General features: G+C 55.4%; 8 protein-coding genes across 8 annotated transcripts; 4 read left to right on the top strand and 4 right to left on the bottom strand.

Annotated features, from left to right (window-relative positions):
* Positions 1-352: 352 nt before the first annotated feature.
* On the top strand, positions 353-2,388 carry SPBR_04785 (uncharacterized protein; the record flags this gene model as incomplete). Its single annotated transcript, XM_040763062.1, has 5 exons — positions 353-587; positions 660-1,090; positions 1,160-1,306; positions 1,370-2,310; positions 2,340-2,388. The coding sequence occupies 5 exons, from the start codon at positions 353-355 to the stop codon at positions 2,386-2,388; spliced, it is 1,803 nt and encodes a 600-aa protein (XP_040615775.1).
* Positions 2,389-5,528: 3,140 nt separating this feature from the next.
* Positions 5,529-7,167, bottom strand: SPBR_04913 (uncharacterized protein; the record flags this gene model as incomplete). The annotated part of the gene is made up of 3 exons (XM_040763190.1): positions 5,529-5,926; positions 5,986-6,076; positions 6,160-7,167. The coding sequence occupies 3 exons, from the start codon at positions 7,165-7,167 to the stop codon at positions 5,529-5,531; spliced, it is 1,497 nt and encodes a 498-aa protein (XP_040615774.1).
* A 1,659-nt stretch (positions 7,168-8,826) lies between these two features.
* On the top strand, positions 8,827-10,046 carry SPBR_05054 (gibberellin 2-oxidase; the record flags this gene model as incomplete). Its single annotated transcript, XM_040763331.1, has 2 exons — positions 8,827-9,237; positions 9,306-10,046. The coding sequence occupies 2 exons, from the start codon at positions 8,827-8,829 to the stop codon at positions 10,044-10,046; spliced, it is 1,152 nt and encodes a 383-aa protein (XP_040615773.1).
* A 548-nt stretch (positions 10,047-10,594) lies between these two features.
* On the bottom strand, positions 10,595-11,545 carry SPBR_08941 (uncharacterized protein; the record flags this gene model as incomplete). The annotated part of the gene is made up of 1 exon (XM_040767067.1): positions 10,595-11,545. The coding sequence occupies one exon, from the start codon at positions 11,543-11,545 to the stop codon at positions 10,595-10,597; it is 951 nt and encodes a 316-aa protein (XP_040615772.1).
* Positions 11,546-12,879: 1,334 nt separating this feature from the next.
* SPBR_05430 (uncharacterized protein) lies at positions 12,880-13,177 on the top strand (the record flags this gene model as incomplete). Its single annotated transcript, XM_040763706.1, has 2 exons — positions 12,880-13,068; positions 13,094-13,177. The coding sequence occupies 2 exons, from the start codon at positions 12,880-12,882 to the stop codon at positions 13,175-13,177; spliced, it is 273 nt and encodes a 90-aa protein (XP_040615771.1).
* Positions 13,178-13,656: 479 nt separating this feature from the next.
* Positions 13,657-14,455, top strand: SPBR_05255 (uncharacterized protein; the record flags this gene model as incomplete). The annotated part of the gene is made up of 2 exons (XM_040763532.1): positions 13,657-14,232; positions 14,333-14,455. The coding sequence occupies 2 exons, from the start codon at positions 13,657-13,659 to the stop codon at positions 14,453-14,455; spliced, it is 699 nt and encodes a 232-aa protein (XP_040615770.1).
* Positions 14,456-15,170: 715 nt separating this feature from the next.
* SPBR_04982 (pyruvate dehydrogenase) lies at positions 15,171-16,613 on the bottom strand (the record flags this gene model as incomplete). Its single annotated transcript, XM_040763259.1, has 1 exon — positions 15,171-16,613. The coding sequence occupies one exon, from the start codon at positions 16,611-16,613 to the stop codon at positions 15,171-15,173; it is 1,443 nt and encodes a 480-aa protein (XP_040615769.1).
* Positions 16,614-17,162: 549 nt separating this feature from the next.
* Positions 17,163-19,039, bottom strand: SPBR_04833 (uncharacterized protein; the record flags this gene model as incomplete). Its single annotated transcript, XM_040763110.1, has 3 exons — positions 17,163-17,215; positions 17,277-18,810; positions 18,875-19,039. The coding sequence occupies 3 exons, from the start codon at positions 19,037-19,039 to the stop codon at positions 17,163-17,165; spliced, it is 1,752 nt and encodes a 583-aa protein (XP_040615768.1).
* Positions 19,040-20,553: the final 1,514 nt, after the last annotated feature.

Here is a 20,553-nt window from a genome sequence, read left to right as displayed (position 1 = left end):
TTCGAAGATTTCGAATGTCGGAAATGGGCAATGATTGTAGGGAATGGGCAGCGGTGCAGAGTAAACAAAAGTGACGAGGTGGCGAAGGAAGACGGGCGGTTAAGTGTTGTTGCAAATTCCGCGGGCGATTTCAATTTTTGAGGCTGCTCGAGCTGTTGTGGGTGCTTTGCTGGTAACCCCCAGCCACTTTGGCTGCCTAGAAGCGCCGACGCGCCGCAGCCAATCGATTCGGGGCGCCTCCTTTGCTCCTTCTCCTTGCCGCCGACCAAAATCAGTAAATAACGTAATTTTCGCTCGTCGTGATGGACTCTGTTTTTCTTTCCCTCACATTGCAAGACAGACAACTTGCACGATGGAAGAGCCCAAGACTGTTTTTTGGCTGCGTCCGGTGAACGACGAAGCCATCGCAATCGTCAGAGACGACGCTAATCGAGACCGGCGGCGCCCAGACCCAGAAAATGGCTCCGCCCACATCTTTAGGATCGGCACGGACCAAACAGCCAAAATCCCCTCACGCCTTGTCACTTTCGGCCGGTTGCCTTTCAATTCCGACATCCTCCTTCGGGGCAATACATATGCCAATACAGGTACGAAATTAGGACCGTGGTCGTAAAGCAATATGGTATGCTGGGGAGGCTTTAATAACGCGTTGCGAAAAGACCAGTGCTATTTCGACCTACACCCAACAACGGGCGAGCTACTTCTCCACGACATTTCGAAAAATGAGAACACAAAGCTCGTCGACTTTGGAGAAACGCAGAGCAGCAACCAGATTCTACGGAGGCCGAGACAATGTGTCGTGCAACTTGAGAGCGACTGGATCCTAAACATTGGAGGTGCCAAGTTCCATCTCCGTCCGCGGAAAGCAGGGAACGACAAGACAAAAGCAGCGCTCGCTGCCGAACGCCATGCCTTTCTGCAACAGATACCCGAAGAATATAGGACATTCGAAGGCATGCAGTCGGGCCCGTCCGTGGCCACAGCCAAGTCGTACAACCTCCGCAAAGTGCATCCAAAGGCCCGCAAGCGAGGCGAAGAGATCCAGTGGGCCTTCCGGAGGTCTCTTGGCGCTGGCGCACAAGGCCAAGTGGTAATCACCTTCGCTCTCTTCCCCGTGTAATCCGCAGACAACGTCGAGACTAACCAGTGAAATGCGCAGGACCGGGTGGTGGACCTCCATACTGGCGAGCACTACGCGCGGAAGGTGCTCCAATGGAGACCATTGCACGAATGGAATATCTTTACAGAAAGTGCCTTTAAGGAGAAGCTGATGAAGGAGATTGATTTAGTGGAGACGGTAGACCATGTACGATACACACTCGATTAACCGACACGTATGTTCTCAACGTCAAGCTAACCGCTGTTCTAGGACCACATTGTCCCGTATTTCCACCACCAGGGCTGGCAGATGGGATGCGCAGTCGAAATCTTCATGCCCGTGTATGACGGAAGCCTCAGCTCACGGATCCGGCAGCTCAGGTCGGCGCGGCAATACAGCGCAACTGGAGCAGGCGACATCGGGCCGCCCGATCCGATGCGAGTCTTGCTGGGCAGCATGCTCCCCCAGATCTTGGCCGCACTGGAGTACATCCACTCGCGGAACATTATACACCGAGACATCAAGCCCGCCAACATCCTCTTTTCTCGAGATCACTGGGCCGTCACCGACTTCGGGATATCGAAAATGATTGATATGTCGAGTCCCACGGCGACCAGGACAGCGACGCCGTTCTACGCAGCACCAGAGATCTATCATGGGGGCGAGCAGACGCCCATGGTCGACATCTACGGGCTTGGTGTGTGCATTCTCGAGTGCCTGGTCAGCCTCGAGGGCGTCGAATCACGAGAAGCTCATTGGCTTCCAAGGCACCGGCAATTTCAGCAGCTCATGCGGCAGCACGCGCCCCACTTCGAATGCATGCTCGCTGACACGGCCGCGGAGCGCCCGACCGCTCGTGCTCTCCGTGATGCCTTCTTTCCCGTCTATCCGGCCTTTCCCGCCTCTCCAGTCTCTCCCGTCCCTGCAGGGCCAGCGGCACACACCCGCTCAAGAACGCGCCAGGCCACGGTCACCTTGAGGAGCGTCGACGCGTCGCAGCACGATCACGGCACGGTCGTGTCGGTCGCCATGCTACCAAGCGTCATGGACTGGACACGGTCGCTTGCGGCGGTGATCCTTCCACAAGGCTACACGCGCCCAGGTTCGCAAGATAGCCAGCGGGACGTGACCATGCAATCAATCTTGGAGCAGGACGCGCAACACCCGGAGTGGGACCAGAGCACGCAGCCCGACTCGGTGGCCCTGTCATGGTCGGTCCGCACTCTCAACCAATCAATAGGACCAAATGGTGGGCGTGGACGACGACCAAGGCGAGGGCGCGGGCGTGAGGGCGGAAAGTCTGTCGCGTCTGGGCGAGGCGGGGAGAGAGAGGGACGAGGGCAGTCACAGTCGACCAGGAGCCGTGCTCCGTCTCAGTATTCAGGAGTGTCAAAGAGAGCGCCTAGTCAAAGGGGGCGTGGGGCGTCGAAGAGCACATCCAGGGCACAGGGGCTGCGGGCCCTCAGAGAATAAGCGAGAAATCAAAAAATGGCAGCTTAACGCTAGTCAACTTCCGGCTTCTGACATCAAGTCAGCCACTTACAATGTGTTTCTTGTGATGCAGGATACTGTTGTCACTCGACATGCTGTAGGATTTGATTGGACCACTTGTCCTAGGTGCGGCCCCAGCCGTGGCCCGGCGCTAAACTAAGACGTCTCCTCCCTGGGTATCTCGTGCCACAGGACCATCCGACTCGTATTCTCGTAAAAGTCGCAATTTCGCGCGACAAGACTCGCCGTCCACCCAGCCCAGGTCCATTGTCTACAGCAAGCTCTCTCAAGTCGACTTACACTCCCGCTTAACTTTTCCTGGTTAGGGCTCCCTCCACTCCCTCCGCCGTTCCAGCCCACCGTTCCAGCCCACCTCTGCGCCGTTCTGTTATTTGCGATAGTTTCTTTTTTTTCCACTTTACTTTACATTTGTCTCGTCCTTTTTTCTTTACATATACTTTTTACACATAAGGACGGCGCTGTTTTGCAGATATCATAATATGTTCATAAATATCCAATAATGTCATACACTCGGCGCAAGTCACTCAAATTCAAGATACAAAAGCACAACTGGTAGATTTCCTAACCATACATTACAACTGCTTAGAATTTGCACCACTAGATGATGTGAACTTGATTCCCAAGCTCTGCCTCAATGTCGCCGAGGACATATTCCATCGGCGTGGCATATGTCAGGTCATGCAGCGTCAAGTAACCCACTTTTCTCCCCGCGCCGCCATTCAAGAGCCCGCCAACCCGGCCCGTGAGGTCAAATACGGCGGCACCAGAATCTCCGCCGCTGGAAAACATACTTATCTTGCCAAGGGGGGAAGAGTGCCTTTCTGTCGACTTGCAGTCGATGTGCATAATTGTCCATTCATACGATACCACCTTCGGAAGGCCGTGTTCAGGCAGATATCTGGTGATTGATCGTATATCAAGGGCTACGCCGGCAGTCAGGCCTGTCGTATGCCCGCGTTTCATAACAATGAAACAGTCATCATCTTCCGCGGTTGTGGTCAAGCGGTGCGACATCCGTCCTCCGCGCATCTCCTGCAATGGAATGATACCTTGCAGGCGCAATCCTCCATCCCCGGGGAAAACAAACTCCGTATTGCCTAGCGCCTTACGCACAAGTCTGCGGGTGTTGTTTCCATCTCGGTCCGTTTGAAGGTCAACAATGTTGTGAAAAGAAAAGGACTCTGGGAATCTCTCCCTGTCAAGGGCGATGAGAGCCCAGTCGCGAGTGAAAGTGGGGTCGGTGTTCACACGAACGGGCGGAATGTAGTGGACTTGACCAATTACACGATTGGTATCCGTTGACTGAAGGGCCCTAAGTCTGTCCAGGAGGCTTGTTTGCCGGTCCAAGGCCTGCCGGTCCAAGATCACTTGAAGAGATTCGGCAGTGTCCTCTACCGAAGGCTGACCGCCGCCTTGGACAGGTTGATCGAGCATCAGAATCTTATTTTGCAAGTCCTCGACTCGCTCCTCGGCTGTTTGTATATCTTCTTCCAAAACTATAAGAGGCGGCAGAAGAATATCGACTTTGTTCTCCATGGCGGTGCCGGTGACAGTTTTGGAATCGTCTTCAAAGACCACGTGATGGCAAGTCAGACCCCAAACGGGCCCATTCTCGCTCGTGTTGTCTGTCGTACTCGGGTCAGGTACGTCGCTGGCCGACATTGCTGGGGTGGGCGAAGATTGCACTGGAGCAAGATATAGGCCAAGAGTGCCCCGGGGAACATTGTTTCTGTCTTTCGTTTTGTGCTTGTCGTTGTCTTTGTTCTTGACACCCCGTTCGATACTTTGGCCGATCATCGTGCCCATGTGTTGTGTAACGTCGACCTCCCACTGTCGGTGTCCATTGCGACCTATGCCAAGCGGCGGTGCGGTGAGACGCGGACCGGCAGCACGCAGGACATTGGAGACGCGCAACTCACACTCCACGTAGCACAACCCATCGTCGTCCAGGATGCGGCGAATCTGCCCCAAGACATGAGAAACCAGTGGCCAGGACACATTTTGACCGTCGACAGCACGGGATGCGACGCCGACCCACACGATCACAGGCCTGTCGTGTTGAGCCAGTGTCGCACGTCCAATGCGGAGGACGTCAATCGATGTCCAGTCGATCAGAGAAAGGGCTCCAATGACTTTCTGCCGCGTGGTCGACTCCCACAATGCGTGTATAGCGTGAGGACCGACAGGACCGGAAACCGTCGCAGAATAAAGAACGCACTCCCGCCCGAATGGGTAGTAACGGTCTCTTGGCGGCCATGTCTCGTAGAACCAGGGTGTCGTTGCACTCGATGTGCGTCCCAACAGACGGGGCTGCGATGGGAAAGAGGAATAGTACAATGAGGCTTCTTCGTCAGAAGGTTCCTTGAAGTCGTACCTGTCGGTTCTGTGATGTTCAGCTGCGGCCACAGTTGTGTTTTCCGATCCTCTCGTTTTATCCGATTCGTCGGAGCTATTGTTCTTTCGAAAGCTACCCGATGGCCCAGCGAGGTTAGATGCCATGGCTCAGTTTCGCAGGAAGGTTCGATTCCAGTGTAGAGATTGTATAAATTTGGAGGAGAAATGCGCCGGTGTGAGAGTCACAACCGTGTTGCGGTGAGTAGAGCGATGGTTGTAGTTGGGTTTGCAGCTCCCCAAGTTGACGAAATTTTGACAACTGGATTTTTTCGGTGGGCAGCACCATTCACTGCGCAAAAGGGGCAAATAGGCAAGAGCCATCAATACACAGTCCGAGGGAAGGCGCGACCGTGTGGATGACATAAGACAACCCAAGACGTCAACCCGTGACTGTTGCACAGGACCCACTTTTCCCACGACGAGGCCGTCTCTTGGTTGACCGGAGTTGCAAATTCCGAATAAATTAGATTCCGATCTAAATCATTTACTACACAGTTTCCATTTCCACGACCAGCGCCAACTATCATACTACTGCTACTGTTTGAGTCGCCGCGGCCTCACTCGCTACCAGAGCAGCAACCCGCCTGTCCTTGCGATGGACAAAGAACCACGATAGCAGGAGGGCCGTGATGTCGACAACCAAAAATATAAGACAGATACCGTACGAAACATGGTAGGTGGGGCCAAAGACAGTGCTGTAGATGCGCGGACCGGCAATGCCGCTGAACTGGGCCATGGCGTTGGTGAAACCGATGCCGATACCGGACGAGACGGTGCCTTCGAGAGCACGCATGCGCTCGGGCCAGATGACGGGGTAGGCTGAGCCGGCACAGGAGACGGCGACAATCAGGAAGAGGTATTTGACGACGTTGTTGTGGACAGTGAACAAGATGATGTAGCAAACGATGATGGTGGAGGCGACTAAACGTGGTTAGCAGGCAAACAGACAACTGCAGGTATGCGGAGCCGGAGTCACTTACTTCCCACGGCTGTCGTCCAGGGCCGGATAATCTTCTTTTGCAAAAGGTAGCCGAGGGTGTTCAGGAACAGGAACGTAGCAACGTATGGAGGCTGTTGATCAGTGTTAGTAAGATAATATTGAAAAAAAAAGGGTTTAAAAAGGAAAAAAAAAAAAGTCATGCCACGCCACTCACAATATTCATCAGCTGCGAGTTGGTGGTGGTGGTAAAACCCAGCTCGTAAATGACGGTCGGCAGCGCATAGCTGATGCCGAATCCGCCAATGCCGTGGCCGATCCAGTAGACGCTAAAGGTGTAAAAGGTCGGGTCGGAAAAGAGCCGCTTCAGCGCCTTCCAGTCCCAGTTCTTGCCCCAGCCGGTGGGCGCCCGCTCGCCCAGGCGGCCGCTCAGATACTGGCGCTGCTTTTCGTTCAAGTGCCAGGCCGACTCGGGGTAATCGGGCAGCCAGATGAGGGCAATCACGGCCAAGACAGTGGCCGGCAGGCCCTCGATGATGAACAGCCAGCGCCAGCCGGAGATGCCCTGCAGGCCGTCCATGAAGCTGACGGCGTAGGCCAGCAGGCCGGACAGGGCGCTCGAGAGCTGGCCGACCGAGTAGAAGAAGGCGATGCGGTTGGGCAGCTCCGCGGGCTTGTACCAAAAGGCCATGTGGTAGAGGACGGCCGGGTAGAAGCCGGCCTCGGCGGCGCCAATGGCGAACCGCGCGCCCATCATGCCTCCAAAGCTCTGCGCGGCCGCCGACGAGCACGCCGCGGCGCCCCAGAAGAAGATGAGGACAAACATCCAGCGCGAGGGCCGGAAGATTTTGAGCAGCAGCGTGTTGGACGGCTCAAAGATGAGGTAGCTGTACGAGAAGATGGACAGCGTCCAGGCCCACTGCGACGGGTCGAGGTTGAGCTCCTTCTTGATGCCGGTGCCGGCCTCGAGGTTGATGATGGCGGCATTGGAGTAGTTGGCCGAGTCGATGACGCGGAAGACGTAGACGAGCGAGTAGAAGCCGACGAGCCAGATGTCGGCCTTCCACATGGCGGCTTTGTGAAACGCCGGGTCGACATCGTCGGGGACGGCAGCATGTTGCGGAGCGCCGTTCTCGTTGTCGGACGACGACGACGCGGTCGCAAAGACGACGGGGCTTTCACCGACGACGCCGGCAAACTTTTTCTCGGACAAGTCTTCAGCCATTTTGGTAAGAAGGGTGGAGGGCGACGTTGGAGAGTCTCGTGGAAGCCGGACAGAAGTAAGGAGACTTGATTGGCAATATAAGACTGTCGTAGGGCTGTCGTTCACAGGATCCTCCACGTTTTGCTCTGCCGTCGGCTGCCAAGACTATCTCGTCCTGTACGACGTATGGTGCGTGTTGATGGAAGTCATTTTGACCAATGACATTCTCCTCTGGTGCGGACGTTTCTGGATCGTCCCTTCGGACCATTTTGCGGACCATTAAACGGAGGGTTAAGCGGACCTTTAAAGGCATAGTAACTGGAGCCACTTCAGCCTTGCGTGATCCAGCCTCTAGATGGCACACACGTCGAGTGCGGTGCGGCTTTGCAGGACCAAGGCACCACTGTAGACTAACAAACGGAACCTAGGCCGAGAAGGGAAATTATCGGGGTCCCTCTCAACAGCTGCCGATCTCCAAGAACCCGTAAAAGCTAACTTTCCACGGGCGTGCACTTCCAGGCTGAATTCGCGACAGGATATGAAAATAAACGGATGGAAGAACGAGGATCCGAGGGAAGGACTCAACAAGTCGTACTAGATTGCAGTGGACAGCATTGAGCAGCCATTGCGAGTGGGGTTTTAAGAGCCCTGACTCGTGCTCACGAAAGCGAGATCAAGCTTGCCGAAGTCCGGTACGAAACAACACCAGACGTATTGTGGAACATGGCGAGGGTACACCAATACCCCCCAGCCAGCTGAGTAGACAGACAACATCAAGAGCACTCTGTCAAGATGCCTTCATAGGCACAACATTGTGACACTGAAATGATTCTATCCGTGAAATCTGTGACAGTCTATCGCAATCTTCTTTGTCGATGGCAGGATAGATAAGACGCGGCCAGCAAGGGAACACGTACGACATACACAGGCAAGCAATACGAAATACAGAATACAGAATACAGGAAATACAATTCAAATGAGGCGCTTCTGTGACAGATAACAACCAGTGGTCCTACCCGACGTCAGCTCCCCAGTGCACATACTCATTGCCATGGTTCGTACATTTACGATTTACTCGTCCTAAGGAACACAACGTCAGTGTTTCTCACCCACACATCCTTATATTTTCTCCCTTTCTTTCCCTTTCTTCGCCATGTCTGACGCAACTTTCACTGGTCCACCCTGTCACGTCACCTACCTCCCATATGGCGTTGTATGGGGGTGCAAGCACGTCGACGCTAACGGAGCCCCACCCGGCCATCCATCCCCAACCACCCCCAATCACGGCGGCCCTGTCGACCCGGTCCGGACAGTTTCAGAGATCCCCGCTCGGATCCGTGACGTGTAAGTCCTCGACGTCGAGACGTTCAAAAATGTCGTAGTCTGCTGTCCCCTCTCCGGACCAATTTCAAACGGCAAAGGCCGTGCCGTTGGCGCCGGTTGTGTTGTGTGAAATAATGAATGCAGCTTACGCCCCGTACTCTCGGTTGCCAGCCTCGATCTGAAGACATCGAGAACCCTCCGAGGCACGCCATCGTTCCTTATTTAGTCGTACTCTCCTCCCTTGACCAGAAACGATTGTGGACGTAGGCTGGACAGAACCCTGACTTGGCATCACCACGAATCATTTTTTTTTTTTACAAAAAAACTGTTTTGTTTTATTTCACCCCGAATATCCAAATGGCCCCCGGCGCAATCGACACGACGGTAGACGCGGCTGCGGCTGCGGCCGGCCCGGACAAGAAGGTCCTCATCAAGCCGTGGAGCCGTCCTTCGGTGACCAAGGAAGATCTGGACTGGGCCGACCTGCCCAAGATCGACCTGAGCCGGTTCGACGCGCCCGGCGGCAAGCAAGAGCTGGCCCGCGACCTGTACGACGCCATCAGCAAGGTGGGCTTCTGGTCGGTGGTGAACACGGGCATCGACGACGAGCGCGTGCTGCGCCAGTTCAGCATTGGCAACACGTTTTTCAAGGAGTCGCTCGAGGAGAAGCGCCGGTTCCCGTGCAACTTTGCCGACGGCGAGTACTTTGGCTACCGCGAGAACTCGCGCTGGATCGGCGACACGGGCGTGAAGGAGAACATTGAGATGGTGCGCCCAGTCTATTCTGTTATTCACTTTTTTTTCTATCTCCCCCTGCACGCAGCTAACACGCCCAGCTCAACATCCCCAAGGCCATCCCCCAGTGGGACCACATCGGCCGCCACGCCGTCGTCGAGGACAACTACGCCGAGATTGCCGCGTTCCACCGCGACGTCTGGGAAAAGGTCGTGCGCAAGCTCTTTGTCCTCATCGCCATCGTCCTCGAGCTGCCCGACGAGGACTACCTCGCCGACGCCCACGACTACGACAAGCTGTCCGACGACCACCTGCGCTACATGATCTACAACGTCCGCTCCCAGGACGAGTGGGACCGCGCCCAGGCCTACTCCAAGGGCGGCCACACCGACTTTGGCTCGCTGACGCTCCTCTTCTCCCAGCACGTCGCCGGCCTCCAGATCCGCACCCCCGAGGGCGCCTGGAAGTACGTCCGCCCCGTCGACGGCGGCATCACCTGCAACGCCGCCGACACGCTGACCTTCCTCACCAAGGGCTTCATCAAGTCCACCGTCCACCGCGTCGTCACCCCGCCGCAGGACCAGATCAACATCCCCCGCCTCGGCCTGCTCTACTTTAGCCGCCCCGGCGACGACACCCCCATGAAGCCCGTGCCGTCGCCGCTGCTCGAGCGGCTGGGCCTGCTGACCGACGAGGACAAGGTCGACACCGGCGACGTCGTGTCCGGCACCGAGTACGTGCGCGCCCGCGTCAGGGACGTGCACCACAAGACGGTCTTGGACAAGCGGGCGGGCACCGACTTTGTCTTCAAGGGCCTCAAGGTCGCCAACCACTACGAGTAGGGAGGGCTGTGCCGGTGGGCGTGGGACGGCGCAGAAATGGTGCTGCCCATGTGACAAGAATGAAAGAACAAGTCATGGTTTGCAGAGATGGATCGATCTCAAGGTATTTTAAATATGTTATTGTATATAGTTAATACATGGTTAGGAGTGTTTGTACTGGTCCCCCCGTCAGGCCCATGTTTTCTTTGTTTTATGTAGCCATGAAAGGCTGAAGCTTTAAGCTAACCGGAGAATTCTTGCATCTTTTCATCATGGTGTTATGAGAGCTGTGGTCATACTTTTTGTTGCACTCACCAGACAGAACAAACAATGTGCAGGCAATTTCAGGTTTCAAATTTGCCAATCTTATTACACCGCAGGAATCGCGACTTGTTGCAACACAGATCTCCGCCGAGGGCGACTTTTCGTCTTTTGTTAATCTTTCATTTTGACTCCATGGCAAATATGGCATCGACTATTAATACATGTAGACACATCTTGGGTCACGTATCACTCCCAACACATACATTCTTCCCGTCTACTGGTTCACGCTCAAAACGAAGAGGCCCTCAAAGCCAATGAAAAACATGGAAGCACTGAAAGACTGCCAGGACAAAGACAGTGGCAACAATAGTAGACGTAGAAGCCCGTCCAGATAGAGCGGCATTGGGAGAGGCGGTAGGACTTCCCGTGGCGCCTGTGCCGGTCGCCGTAGCCGTGGTCTGTGTTGAGCCGGCTGCAATGGAGGCTGCGGTATCGGGGTCGACTCGTACGGCACACGGGGGCAGGAGGTGGCGCGTCTTGTCTGTGGAGACCACTCCGTAGTTGATGCCCTTTTCCGTAATGAAACCGGTGATGTTGATTGGATAGTAAAAGGACGCGGCGCCAAGGGGCACACACGACGAAGGCGTCGAACTGTTGCTGCCGCTGCCGCTGCCGCTGTCGCTGACGTTCATGCCGGGAACAACAGCCGGCGGCGCGCCCGTACGCGTCGTGAAAATCATGTCGTACATGAGGGGGACTTGAACGACGGAGCTGGGCACGTCTTTGTCGCCGGGATAGTCGACGACATAAATCAACGTCAGCTCCACAAGGAACTGGCCAATGCGGCCAGCGATGGCGTCGTCGCTAAAGTGGATGAAAAAGGCATACTCCCCGTCGCCATTGTTCTTTGTTTGCGGGACGGGGCCAGAGTCCGAAGAGAGGTTGACCACTTGACCTTGGCCCAAAGCAGCGTTGGCCAGGTCGAACAGCCTGTAGCTGAGCCGAAGCTGCAGAACAGACCCAATGTCAGGGCGGCTCAGAGCAAAGACAATAGGCATCGCACCGTCAAACGGAGCATACGTGTTGTTGAGGGGAAAGACCAAGTCCACGTTCACGACGCCGGGCGAGATGTCCGTGTCGGCTTTTGCGACATGTGTGCTGACCGCAGCGTTCGCCAGCGCGGCGTAGGCCACAGACGACCAAGCCAACACGGACACCAGCTTGCCTGCTGGGTCAGAGAACAGTCGCACGCGCATGGTTGGCTGTGGGAACGGAGGTTCTTGTGTGGGTAGAAGTGGTAACGAGCAGGGCGAAAGGCGACATGCACATTTCGGAATGAGAGATCAATACACAAGAGTGGAAAGAAAATGTAAACAGAGCAGAGGAAAGAGACAATCATCGACGAGAAGCGAGGTTGGCGAAATGAGTGCGCACCGTTCGTGTCTACCCGTACATTCGTACTGTCACAATACCAAATGCAAATGCGACGTACAAAGACAGCACAGCCACAGCAACCACCATCAACAGGAGGACGTCTTGGCTCTTGGCATGACACTCGAGAATCGCTCAAACGAGCAAAGGGCCGTCTTGGCATGGGTGCCCCAACACTTATGTGAAGGGAGGCGGAATCCGGATGGATCGGGACGGGCAAGCAAACAAGGGCGCATGTTGTATGTCGTATCGTACAATATTTCCGATTTCAACTTCAGTTGACGACAAGGGCTGGCGCTTCGTTTGTGTGACGAAGCAAGGTTTGTCGCCTTTGCTCACAATCACACATTTCCGCTCCTCCCTTCGACTCGCATGCGGATTTTCTCGGGTGCAACCTAAAATGAAGCGTAGCCTTATCTGCACTGACACCTTGGCAGGTTACCCTATTTAGTACGTACCCGCCATGAGCCCGCGTTTATGGGCAGGCTGTGTCTTTTGGCTGCGGCCAGTACTACCTTCATATACTTACTAATCCACGTTGAACCTGTCAACTGTACCTTTGAGAGCCTTTGCTGAATCGACAATGTGGTTTCGCTCGTCGCTATTCAATGGCATTTGAATCGTCCCCATGATTCCCTTCCTTCCCAGGAATACTGGCAGGCTGAAGCAGCAACCAAACTCCGGCTGGAAAACTCCGGCTGGAAATGGCTGATGGGGTGAATATTTCGTTTGTCGTTGCCAATGGAAGAGCAGATGCTGGACACGATCGAGCCCATCCCAGAGGGCGTTGATCCCTTGACCCGGATGATGGCTTGCGATTGATTTTTGTTGTCCTTTGCAAGCTCGGCGCGACCAAACGTGTCCGGTGGGAGCGATTTGTCCATACGCGCACCGCCGATGATCGCCGTCGACCACGCAACAACCTGCGCATCGCCATGTACGCCCAATACGTAGAGATCGATTGAATTGGCCGCGACCTATCCTTCAATTAGCCGATTTTTAACGAGCAAGGAGGAATGGTGTGGGCACGCACTCCGAACAATGGCGACGGTTTGGTACACATGTTGAGAGCTGGTTTCGCCTAAACAGTCAAATGAGCCACATCAGCTCGAGCCTTTGGGACAGCAGAAACAGATGCGATGTCTCCCTTACCTATGGGATGCTTCGACCACACGGTGATGACCACAATGTCGCACTGGCCAGCTTCACTGTGCGTGGCCGCTCGCACGCGCGTGCGGCTGTTGCGGCTGTAGATCACATCAGCGAGATCGCGGACCTGGCCGTCCCGCAGGTCCACTTTGACGTCAACGAGGAGCAGCTCACCCGCGACGGAGCCAAGGATGAGCGCGTACGCAGCTGCGGCACCGATCTAGCCGACGCCGACAATTGCGATCCGAGACATTGGCATGATGTTTGCAGACGACATTTTCGTTGCCAAGTTGTGTGTCCGGTGGTGAGACTTGTTGGTCTGTTCTCATTTTGATTTATATAGAGAGACGGACGGAAACGGCCGAGCGTGGTGAGGGTGGGGTGATGCGTCTAGGCCATGACACCTTACAGGCAATATCTGTGTTAGTAGGCGGATTACTCATTCACACTTGTTCCCCCTACACCAACCTAACTCGACATTGCGCCACCAACACGCATCGCCGACAGTTCTCGATCAGTCCACCAGCATCATGTGTTCCTTATTTGTGGCACCACACAACTATAACAAAATAGTACGGGAAGTCGGCTGTCATATCCGTTGAAATCAATGCGCTGATACGTTTCTGTCGTCTAAAGTATATATTTGCGCAAGGAAACGTTTGTAGGCAATACTCCCTAAACGCAATGTCTATGATACTATACATCAACGGATTTACGACCAATATTCTACGACAACCGTTTTATGACGAACAATAACGTTGAACTATTGAACACAACAGTAACAATCATGTCTGGCATCCCAGAGCTTCTTTACCATACGACCCTGACAGTCCTGGGCAAAGACGGTGAAACGGCGGCGCCAACTCGTAGCGTCTACGTGCTCGGCACACACGCCACGGTCGAGGCCGCCAAGGCGTTTGCTTCCAAGGCCTTGCAGGACCTCGGCTACGAGCCCTCGGACTTTGTCCAATACGACGTCCGCGACGGCACGCAGCCCTTGGCCCACGGCGACGGCGTCGTCGTCTATGCCAAGGCGCCGGCCGGCCAGGAGTTCATCGTCGGCCTTGACACGACGCCCAACGACCAGGGCTTTTTGGCGGGACCCGACGGCACCATCCAGCTGTCGGCGCATCCCGACAACGACGGCAAACGGGAGAAGGACCTGGCCCGCCATCTGCACTACGTGCTGCAGACCGCCATCGACTACAACGCCTGGGTCGGCGACGCCTTTGAGAAGACCGACATTGAGGGCTGCTACGTGCACCGCGCCGACGCCTTTGCGGCCGCCAAGAAGTGCCTCAAAGGCACGGGCTACGACTTTGCGCAGTACGACCAGCGCGACGACCTGCGCGAAACGGACGAGGTACGTATCTTGGTCTACGTTCGTCGTACCCTGTTTTATTTTTATCTTCGTCGGAATGCTCTATCTGTGTCCTTGGGAAAACCCTTATTAAGAATTGCAGTGGCCGTTCGGCGACGATGTCCTCGTTCACGCTGTTTCGCAATCAGGGGAGAACTTTTCGGTGAGCGTGTGTACGATCCCGGGCGCTCACAAGAAGCACTCCAAGAAGAACGGAAAACAGTAAGTATACAATATACGTACTTTGATTTTGATCAAGTATCGTAACTAACTCTACGTCCGCGTGGCAGGTGAAATGAATAAAAAAGAACTTTGTTGGATGAAGGTCAGACTTCCAAAAGGCTCCGACCGGTTTCGCAATCTTTAGTGCCTATACAGAAACGAATCCTTCGCGACATTATGAATCACCCTGCTTGTTTTAAGGTCGCGGTCCGGTCGTGCAACAGCCGGCCACTACTCTACCGAAGGGCATGCGACGGGAGAAAGGCGACTCGCACACAAATAACCATTTCCCCGTTCCCGAGTCCTTTGGGGTGCCGTGGGTTGGAGCAGATCTCGTCGCTGTTTCCTCTTCATCTAGATGAACGTTCGGCTTCAGACTTGTGTGGATGGTCCAGGGATACAGGGGTTGTGATGTCTGTGGCCTCTGTGGAGAGGAATAAAAGAAACTGTTGCGGGTGTTTAAAAATCTTGTTCAGTCATGTGACGTCGCGCTCCTTTCGGAATGCTTTCCATCCCGACTCATCAGATTGTTAACCTAGGCCGCCATCTTTCCAAATAAGAACGTGGTTGCTAAATCGAACGTGAGCTTAAACAATACCAGAAAAATAACATGTTGCTGTCTTCTGTGATGCTATTGCTGAAATGAACGCGCTGCGCTGAATAAAACGACAACTATGTCATCCGCCTTCTCCTTCGTGGTCTGAAGCGCCACCGTGCCCTCATGCGTTCGGGAGCGATTTTCCATCCATGTTGAAAAACACCACCTGCACCGTAATGTCGTCGCGGACCACGCGCGAGAACGGCGGGCCGTATGCCAGGCGCGCCGCCAGGGATGCCTCGTCGCGGCCGCCGAGCGCATTCCGCACAAGATGCACGGCTGCATTGCCATCGCGGGTCGTCGTGTAGCTGGCGTGAAACGCCCGGCCGAGCCGCACCGGTCGCTTAGACGGTGTTGTGGCCGGACCGGGCCCCGCAAGCCACGCAGCGACGAGGTCAACTGCCTGCTGGCTGGACAGTCGGTCCCACAGGCCGTCCGAGGCCAGAATCATGAAATAGGGCGCGTCCGCCTCGAGTCGTGTCGTGGTCACCACCGGCTCGGCCGTCAGGTACGGCGGCGTCTTGACCTGGTACTTGGGCGGCCGCAGCGGCGCAGCGCCCATGTACCGCTGGTACAGCGATGCCTGCAGGGCCACCGGCCACTTCCAGCGGCAGTCGCCAAACGCGCGCGAGACCATGATGCCGAGCACGCGGCCGTCCTTGACCAGGGTGTCTTCCTCGCCGGGATGCTCCGCATTCAAACGCGCGACCTCGTCCGGGTTGGTGCCGGCTTGGTCCACGGACAGCGGAACGGCCTCCCACCTGTCCTTTCCATTGTCTTTGCTCGCCTGCAGGTGGCCGAGGACAGCTCGCGAGTCGCCGGTGCAGGCTACGTGTAGGTTGCGCGTTGCGGGGTCGTACAGGGACAGCAGGGCACACGAGCCCGCCCACGCCGGCATCAGGGTCTGGATCTTGTCGGCAAAGCGCAGCGACCGGCTGGCATGGATGCTGTCGTCGGGCAGTTGGGCAATCTCAGCGGCGGTCTTGATGATGCGGTTGTCGAGGTCGACAAAAGCTTTGGTGATGGCCTGCTGCACTACAACCTGGTTCGTAAAGACGGACGTGCGTGATTGAGCGGCTGCTGCGTCGTTGAGGCTGTCGCGCACGGCCGGTACAAGTGCCCGGCTGAGCAGCTCTGCCGTCTGCCAGCCCGCGTGGCCGTCAAACACGGCCCATGCCGCCCAGCGGCCCTTTGTCTGTGACCGCGGCAGCGAGAATGTGCCATGTGTGTAAAAATCCTCGCTTTGGCTGTTGGATGCCAGCTGGATGCCGTCGTAGCGTGTCACGCCCGGCACGGCCGCACCAACGCGGACGGTGAAAGCGCCTTGGTGCAAGATGCCCGTCACTTCCTCGGGCGACGGTCCTCGCAGCGTGCCGACATGAGCAGGATCGGAATCGAGGTCCGGTGCGCTGAGCGTCTTGCTCGGCTCGTTGTTGCTCAGAATCCACCACGCCGCGGCAATACTGGCGGCACCGGCCACGGTCGCATAGGTAGTCCAACTGGTGGAGGCCTTGAGCTGCACCCGGGTCGCGACTGATCGCCGTGTTGCGATGGAAAAGATCATTGTCGTCGGTCTTACAGTCCTCCCCAGGCCGCTTACTGAGTGTTTCGTGCGTAGCAGGGCCATGCTGGCTTTTCTGACTTTCGATGTTGCAAGGAGATGTCAAATGGATGTGGATGCAGGTCGCGGCCAAATCCCCGCCCTGGGGAAAAGGAGGCTGAGCAAAGCCCTGGACACTGCAGCAGTGACACATTTGCTGAAAACAGAAGGTACCGTTGCGCCACGCTTTCCTTTCCACTTGGGTCGAATCGCGAAAATTGACATCGCGCCGTTTGCAAACATCGCCACCGAAATGGCAGGTGCGATCGTATGACAGTGCACGCAAAAAGGAAAGGGCGACTGAGCGACTTCCATTTGCATGGTAAACCGAATACCTTCACGTGATACAGACAAAAACGAGAAATGCACATGAAGAACTCAAAATTTCAATTCTGTAAACTGTTTTGCCTTTCCTTTGACTCTTATCAACAAGAGATGCGAAACACAATCCGCTTCGCACTCCGGCCCTCGAGTATATCCCCAAGCGACAATGAGCGACACAGCGCCAATAAATTAATGGAAGCGGTTCTTGTCCTTCTGGACATCGTTTTCCAAAAAGACCTCGACTGCAAGGAGTTAGCACAAACTCGCCCAGCAACGCCGAATTCGAAGTAGACGAGGACTCACTCTTGTTGTTCATCTTGGGGCCAATGTCGTTGGACAGCGCGCAGCAGATGGTGCCAATGGCTCCGAACGCAATCGAAACAAGGCATACCGTGCGCAGGCCCACCACATACGTCTGCTGGAAGGCGGCGCCGACGGCCGCCAAAATCTCGGCCGTGATGCCGGGGATCCCGGCGGCGGTGCCGGCGCCAACGGCCGTGATGAGCTGGGTGGCCATGCTCGAGTCGGCGCCCGCAGCCATGGCGGCCGCGGGGATCAGCGTCTTGGCCTGCTTGCCCTGGACGTTGGACAGAATGGCCAGGTAAATGGACGAGGACAATGCGCCACCGGTCCAGCGGGCCACACCGGCCAGCGCGCCCGAGATGCCGAGCTCAGTCTGGGGGACGCCGAACTGGATCCAGGTGATGGACAGCGTCTGGGCCCAGCCGTACGCGCCCTGGGCGAGAAAGGTGAAGACCATGATCATGGCCATGTTGTCGGGCGTGGCGAGGGCAAGCAGGGCGCCAAACAGCGTCATGACAGCAAAGACGGCGGTGTACTGGATCTTCCAGTGGCCAATCTGGATGCCAAAGAACCAGAGCACCATGGAGCCCGTGATGAGGCCAAGGGCCTGGGGCAGCGTCAGCTGGCACTGGTACGAGACGGACGAGCTGGCGTCGGTCCAAAAGACGTTGATCATGGTCGGGTAGACAATGTTGACCGAGTAGAAGAACATGTTGACAATCATGCCGCTGATGAACGGAAAGAAAAACTCGCGGCCCTTGTCCTGCGCAAACACCCAGGGCGGCGCCAGCGGCTGCTGGAGGTGGCCAAAGTGCTCCCAGAGGCCAAAGACGACGGTGACGCCGAAGCCGCTCACCAGCAGGCCGATGACGATGGGGTCGGAGGCCGGGATGATGGTCGTGTAGATGACGCCCGTGAGCACCAGCGTGGCGCCGACGGTGAACAGCGCCGCGCCGAGGTAGTCGAGCTGCCAGACGGCCTCGTTCCAGGGAATGCCGCGGGGGTGCTTCGGCGGGTGGTAGAGCCAGATGAGCAGCGCAAACGAGATGCCGACCAAAATGGCGGGCGTGTAGAACATCCAGCGCCAGCGTTCGGGGCCCTCCGTGATGGAATAGCGGCCGACAATGGGGCCGAACAGCACAGCGACCCAGGTGCTGGAGTCGGCAATCAGGATGCCAATGTGGCGGATGCGGTTGGGCAGCAGCTCGGGCAGTGCAAAGGCCGCGAGTTGGCACAGACCGGCGCCGACACCGATGAGCGCCGAGCCGGCAATGATGGCCTCGGTGTTCTTGGCGGCGCCAATCACAATGTACCCGATGAACACGGACACGTTGCCGCTGATGATGAACCAGCGCCGACCAAACAGATCCGAGTTGCCGCCAAAGAGCATAAACGAGATGGCCGTGCACATGGTGTAGACGGTGGTCCACCAGGCGGCGTTGGCTGGGTTGCCGAGCTGCGTCGCGATGAACGTCTGCGCCGCGCTGAGCGACGTGACCATCCAAAAGGATAGACCGTAGGAGCAGGAGAGGACCTATTTGTTAGTGTGGATGCCGCCAACCGACACGATGCGTGTTCCACGAGGCAAAACCACCTACTGTAACGACAATCCACGTCTTGAGAGTGACAACATCTTCGTCACGGGCTTCGTTGGGTACGCCGGCAGCGGACGGGGCGTCGACGGGAGCAGAGCCATTCTCGACATCGGGGCCACTGCTGTGGTCTACCCGCTCGACCATTTCGACCTGCGATTTTTCCTCCATCATGGAGGCAGATGGGGGGAGGTGGGTGGATCAGAGTGTTGGAGTAAATGTGTTGATAAGATAAAGGAAAGCAACAAAAAGAAATTAAGAATTGGGAACGAGTATGCTCTTAATGTTTGGAGTAAAAAGCCAACGAAAGGGAGCCAGCCGGGAAAAATAGACCCTCCTTAGAAATTAGATGCTAGGACCTGGGTTAAACAAAGGCGATCCGGTGGGGATTTAAATATAAAATATGATGAATAAGAGGACAATACGGGAAGAGAGCCGTTCCGGGAAAACAAAGATGGGGTCTGGGGTATGGTCTAGCACCGACAATGACATGATCCTTGTGCGAGGAACGAGCGTGGAGAGAAATAGGCTAGAGGTATGGTAAGGTCGGTGCCAATGGAAATCTGGAACCGTTCTACCGTCGTGGACCTTTACCGTTAGAGTACTGTGCTGTTTACTACGTCGCGTGTCGTCAAAAGAATTACTTCTTTATCCCTCCAGCTCAGTTGCTCATTACGGCCTACGCGGAAAATTATTTATCAACATGTCTATGTGGGGGTAAATGATTCCTGAAAACGCGTGGCAGATGCTGAATTCCTTGCATTGGAACCGGGCTGACGAAGGGAGACGAGACACATTCTGGTCCAAGGCTAACTAGGGCCATATGGCAACGGATGATCAAGGTTGCGATGACACGGATGCCGTGACAGTTAATTCATGCACCGAGGGCAATGATGGGACGTGTGGATACTCGCTTTAGTGTTTCCATATACTATTCCTATTCCCCAGATACAAATACGGGGTAGAAATCCACAGTCTGCCTCGTCTATCTCGGGGAAGCTTCTCCACAATCTTGGCCACGTCCGCGATCTCCATGATTTTGCTCCACTTACAAAATCAAGACAATGTGATCGCTGTAAATGTGAACGAGGGTTAGTTGTTTGATTGTGGTCATATTTATAGCTGTTGATTCAGCCTTCTATTTCTAGATCCCAACGACGACGGCGAAAGAGGAACAGACTAAGCATGTGAGACCGCCAAATGAAGACGGGGCCGCTACCCTTTGTTATTTTATGCGAATTGCTCGAGCATACGGAAATTCAGGCGAGCGGGTGCTATGAATTTTATGGAGTCGCATTTCCTGGAGCTCGCCTGGCTGTGGTGTTCCTGGCTGGAGTTTTTACACTTTTGTCGCCGTTTCAAGCAAGCTTCCCCTCATAAAGGCTTCCTTCCTTGTCATCATTCGTCTACAAGTATTGGAGTATCGGAGTGTCGTTGTATCGGATGCCAGGAGGAAAATGGGGAAAAAATGTGTGAATGACCTAACGCCTGGACCGGGTGACTTTAACCACTACTTCATGTGACATGGGTAACAAGTACTCCTCATTCTTCATCTTTAACAGTAACTTCTTTTATCGTTTCCATCAATAGCGTGTGTCGTTAAGTGCAGCGTATTTGAACAGATATATTTCATACAAAAGTCGCCTGAATGTCCATTTCATATGATGCTTGAAAATGAAGAAGGC

Source organism: Sporothrix brasiliensis, assembly GCF_000820605.1.
Source record: "Sporothrix brasiliensis 5110 chromosome Unknown Cont21, whole genome shotgun sequence".
Taxonomy (NCBI): Eukaryota; Fungi; Ascomycota; class Sordariomycetes; order Ophiostomatales; family Ophiostomataceae; genus Sporothrix; species Sporothrix brasiliensis.
The sequence above is the reverse complement of the archived record's forward strand: the minus strand, read 5'-3'. Positions and strand labels throughout refer to the sequence as shown.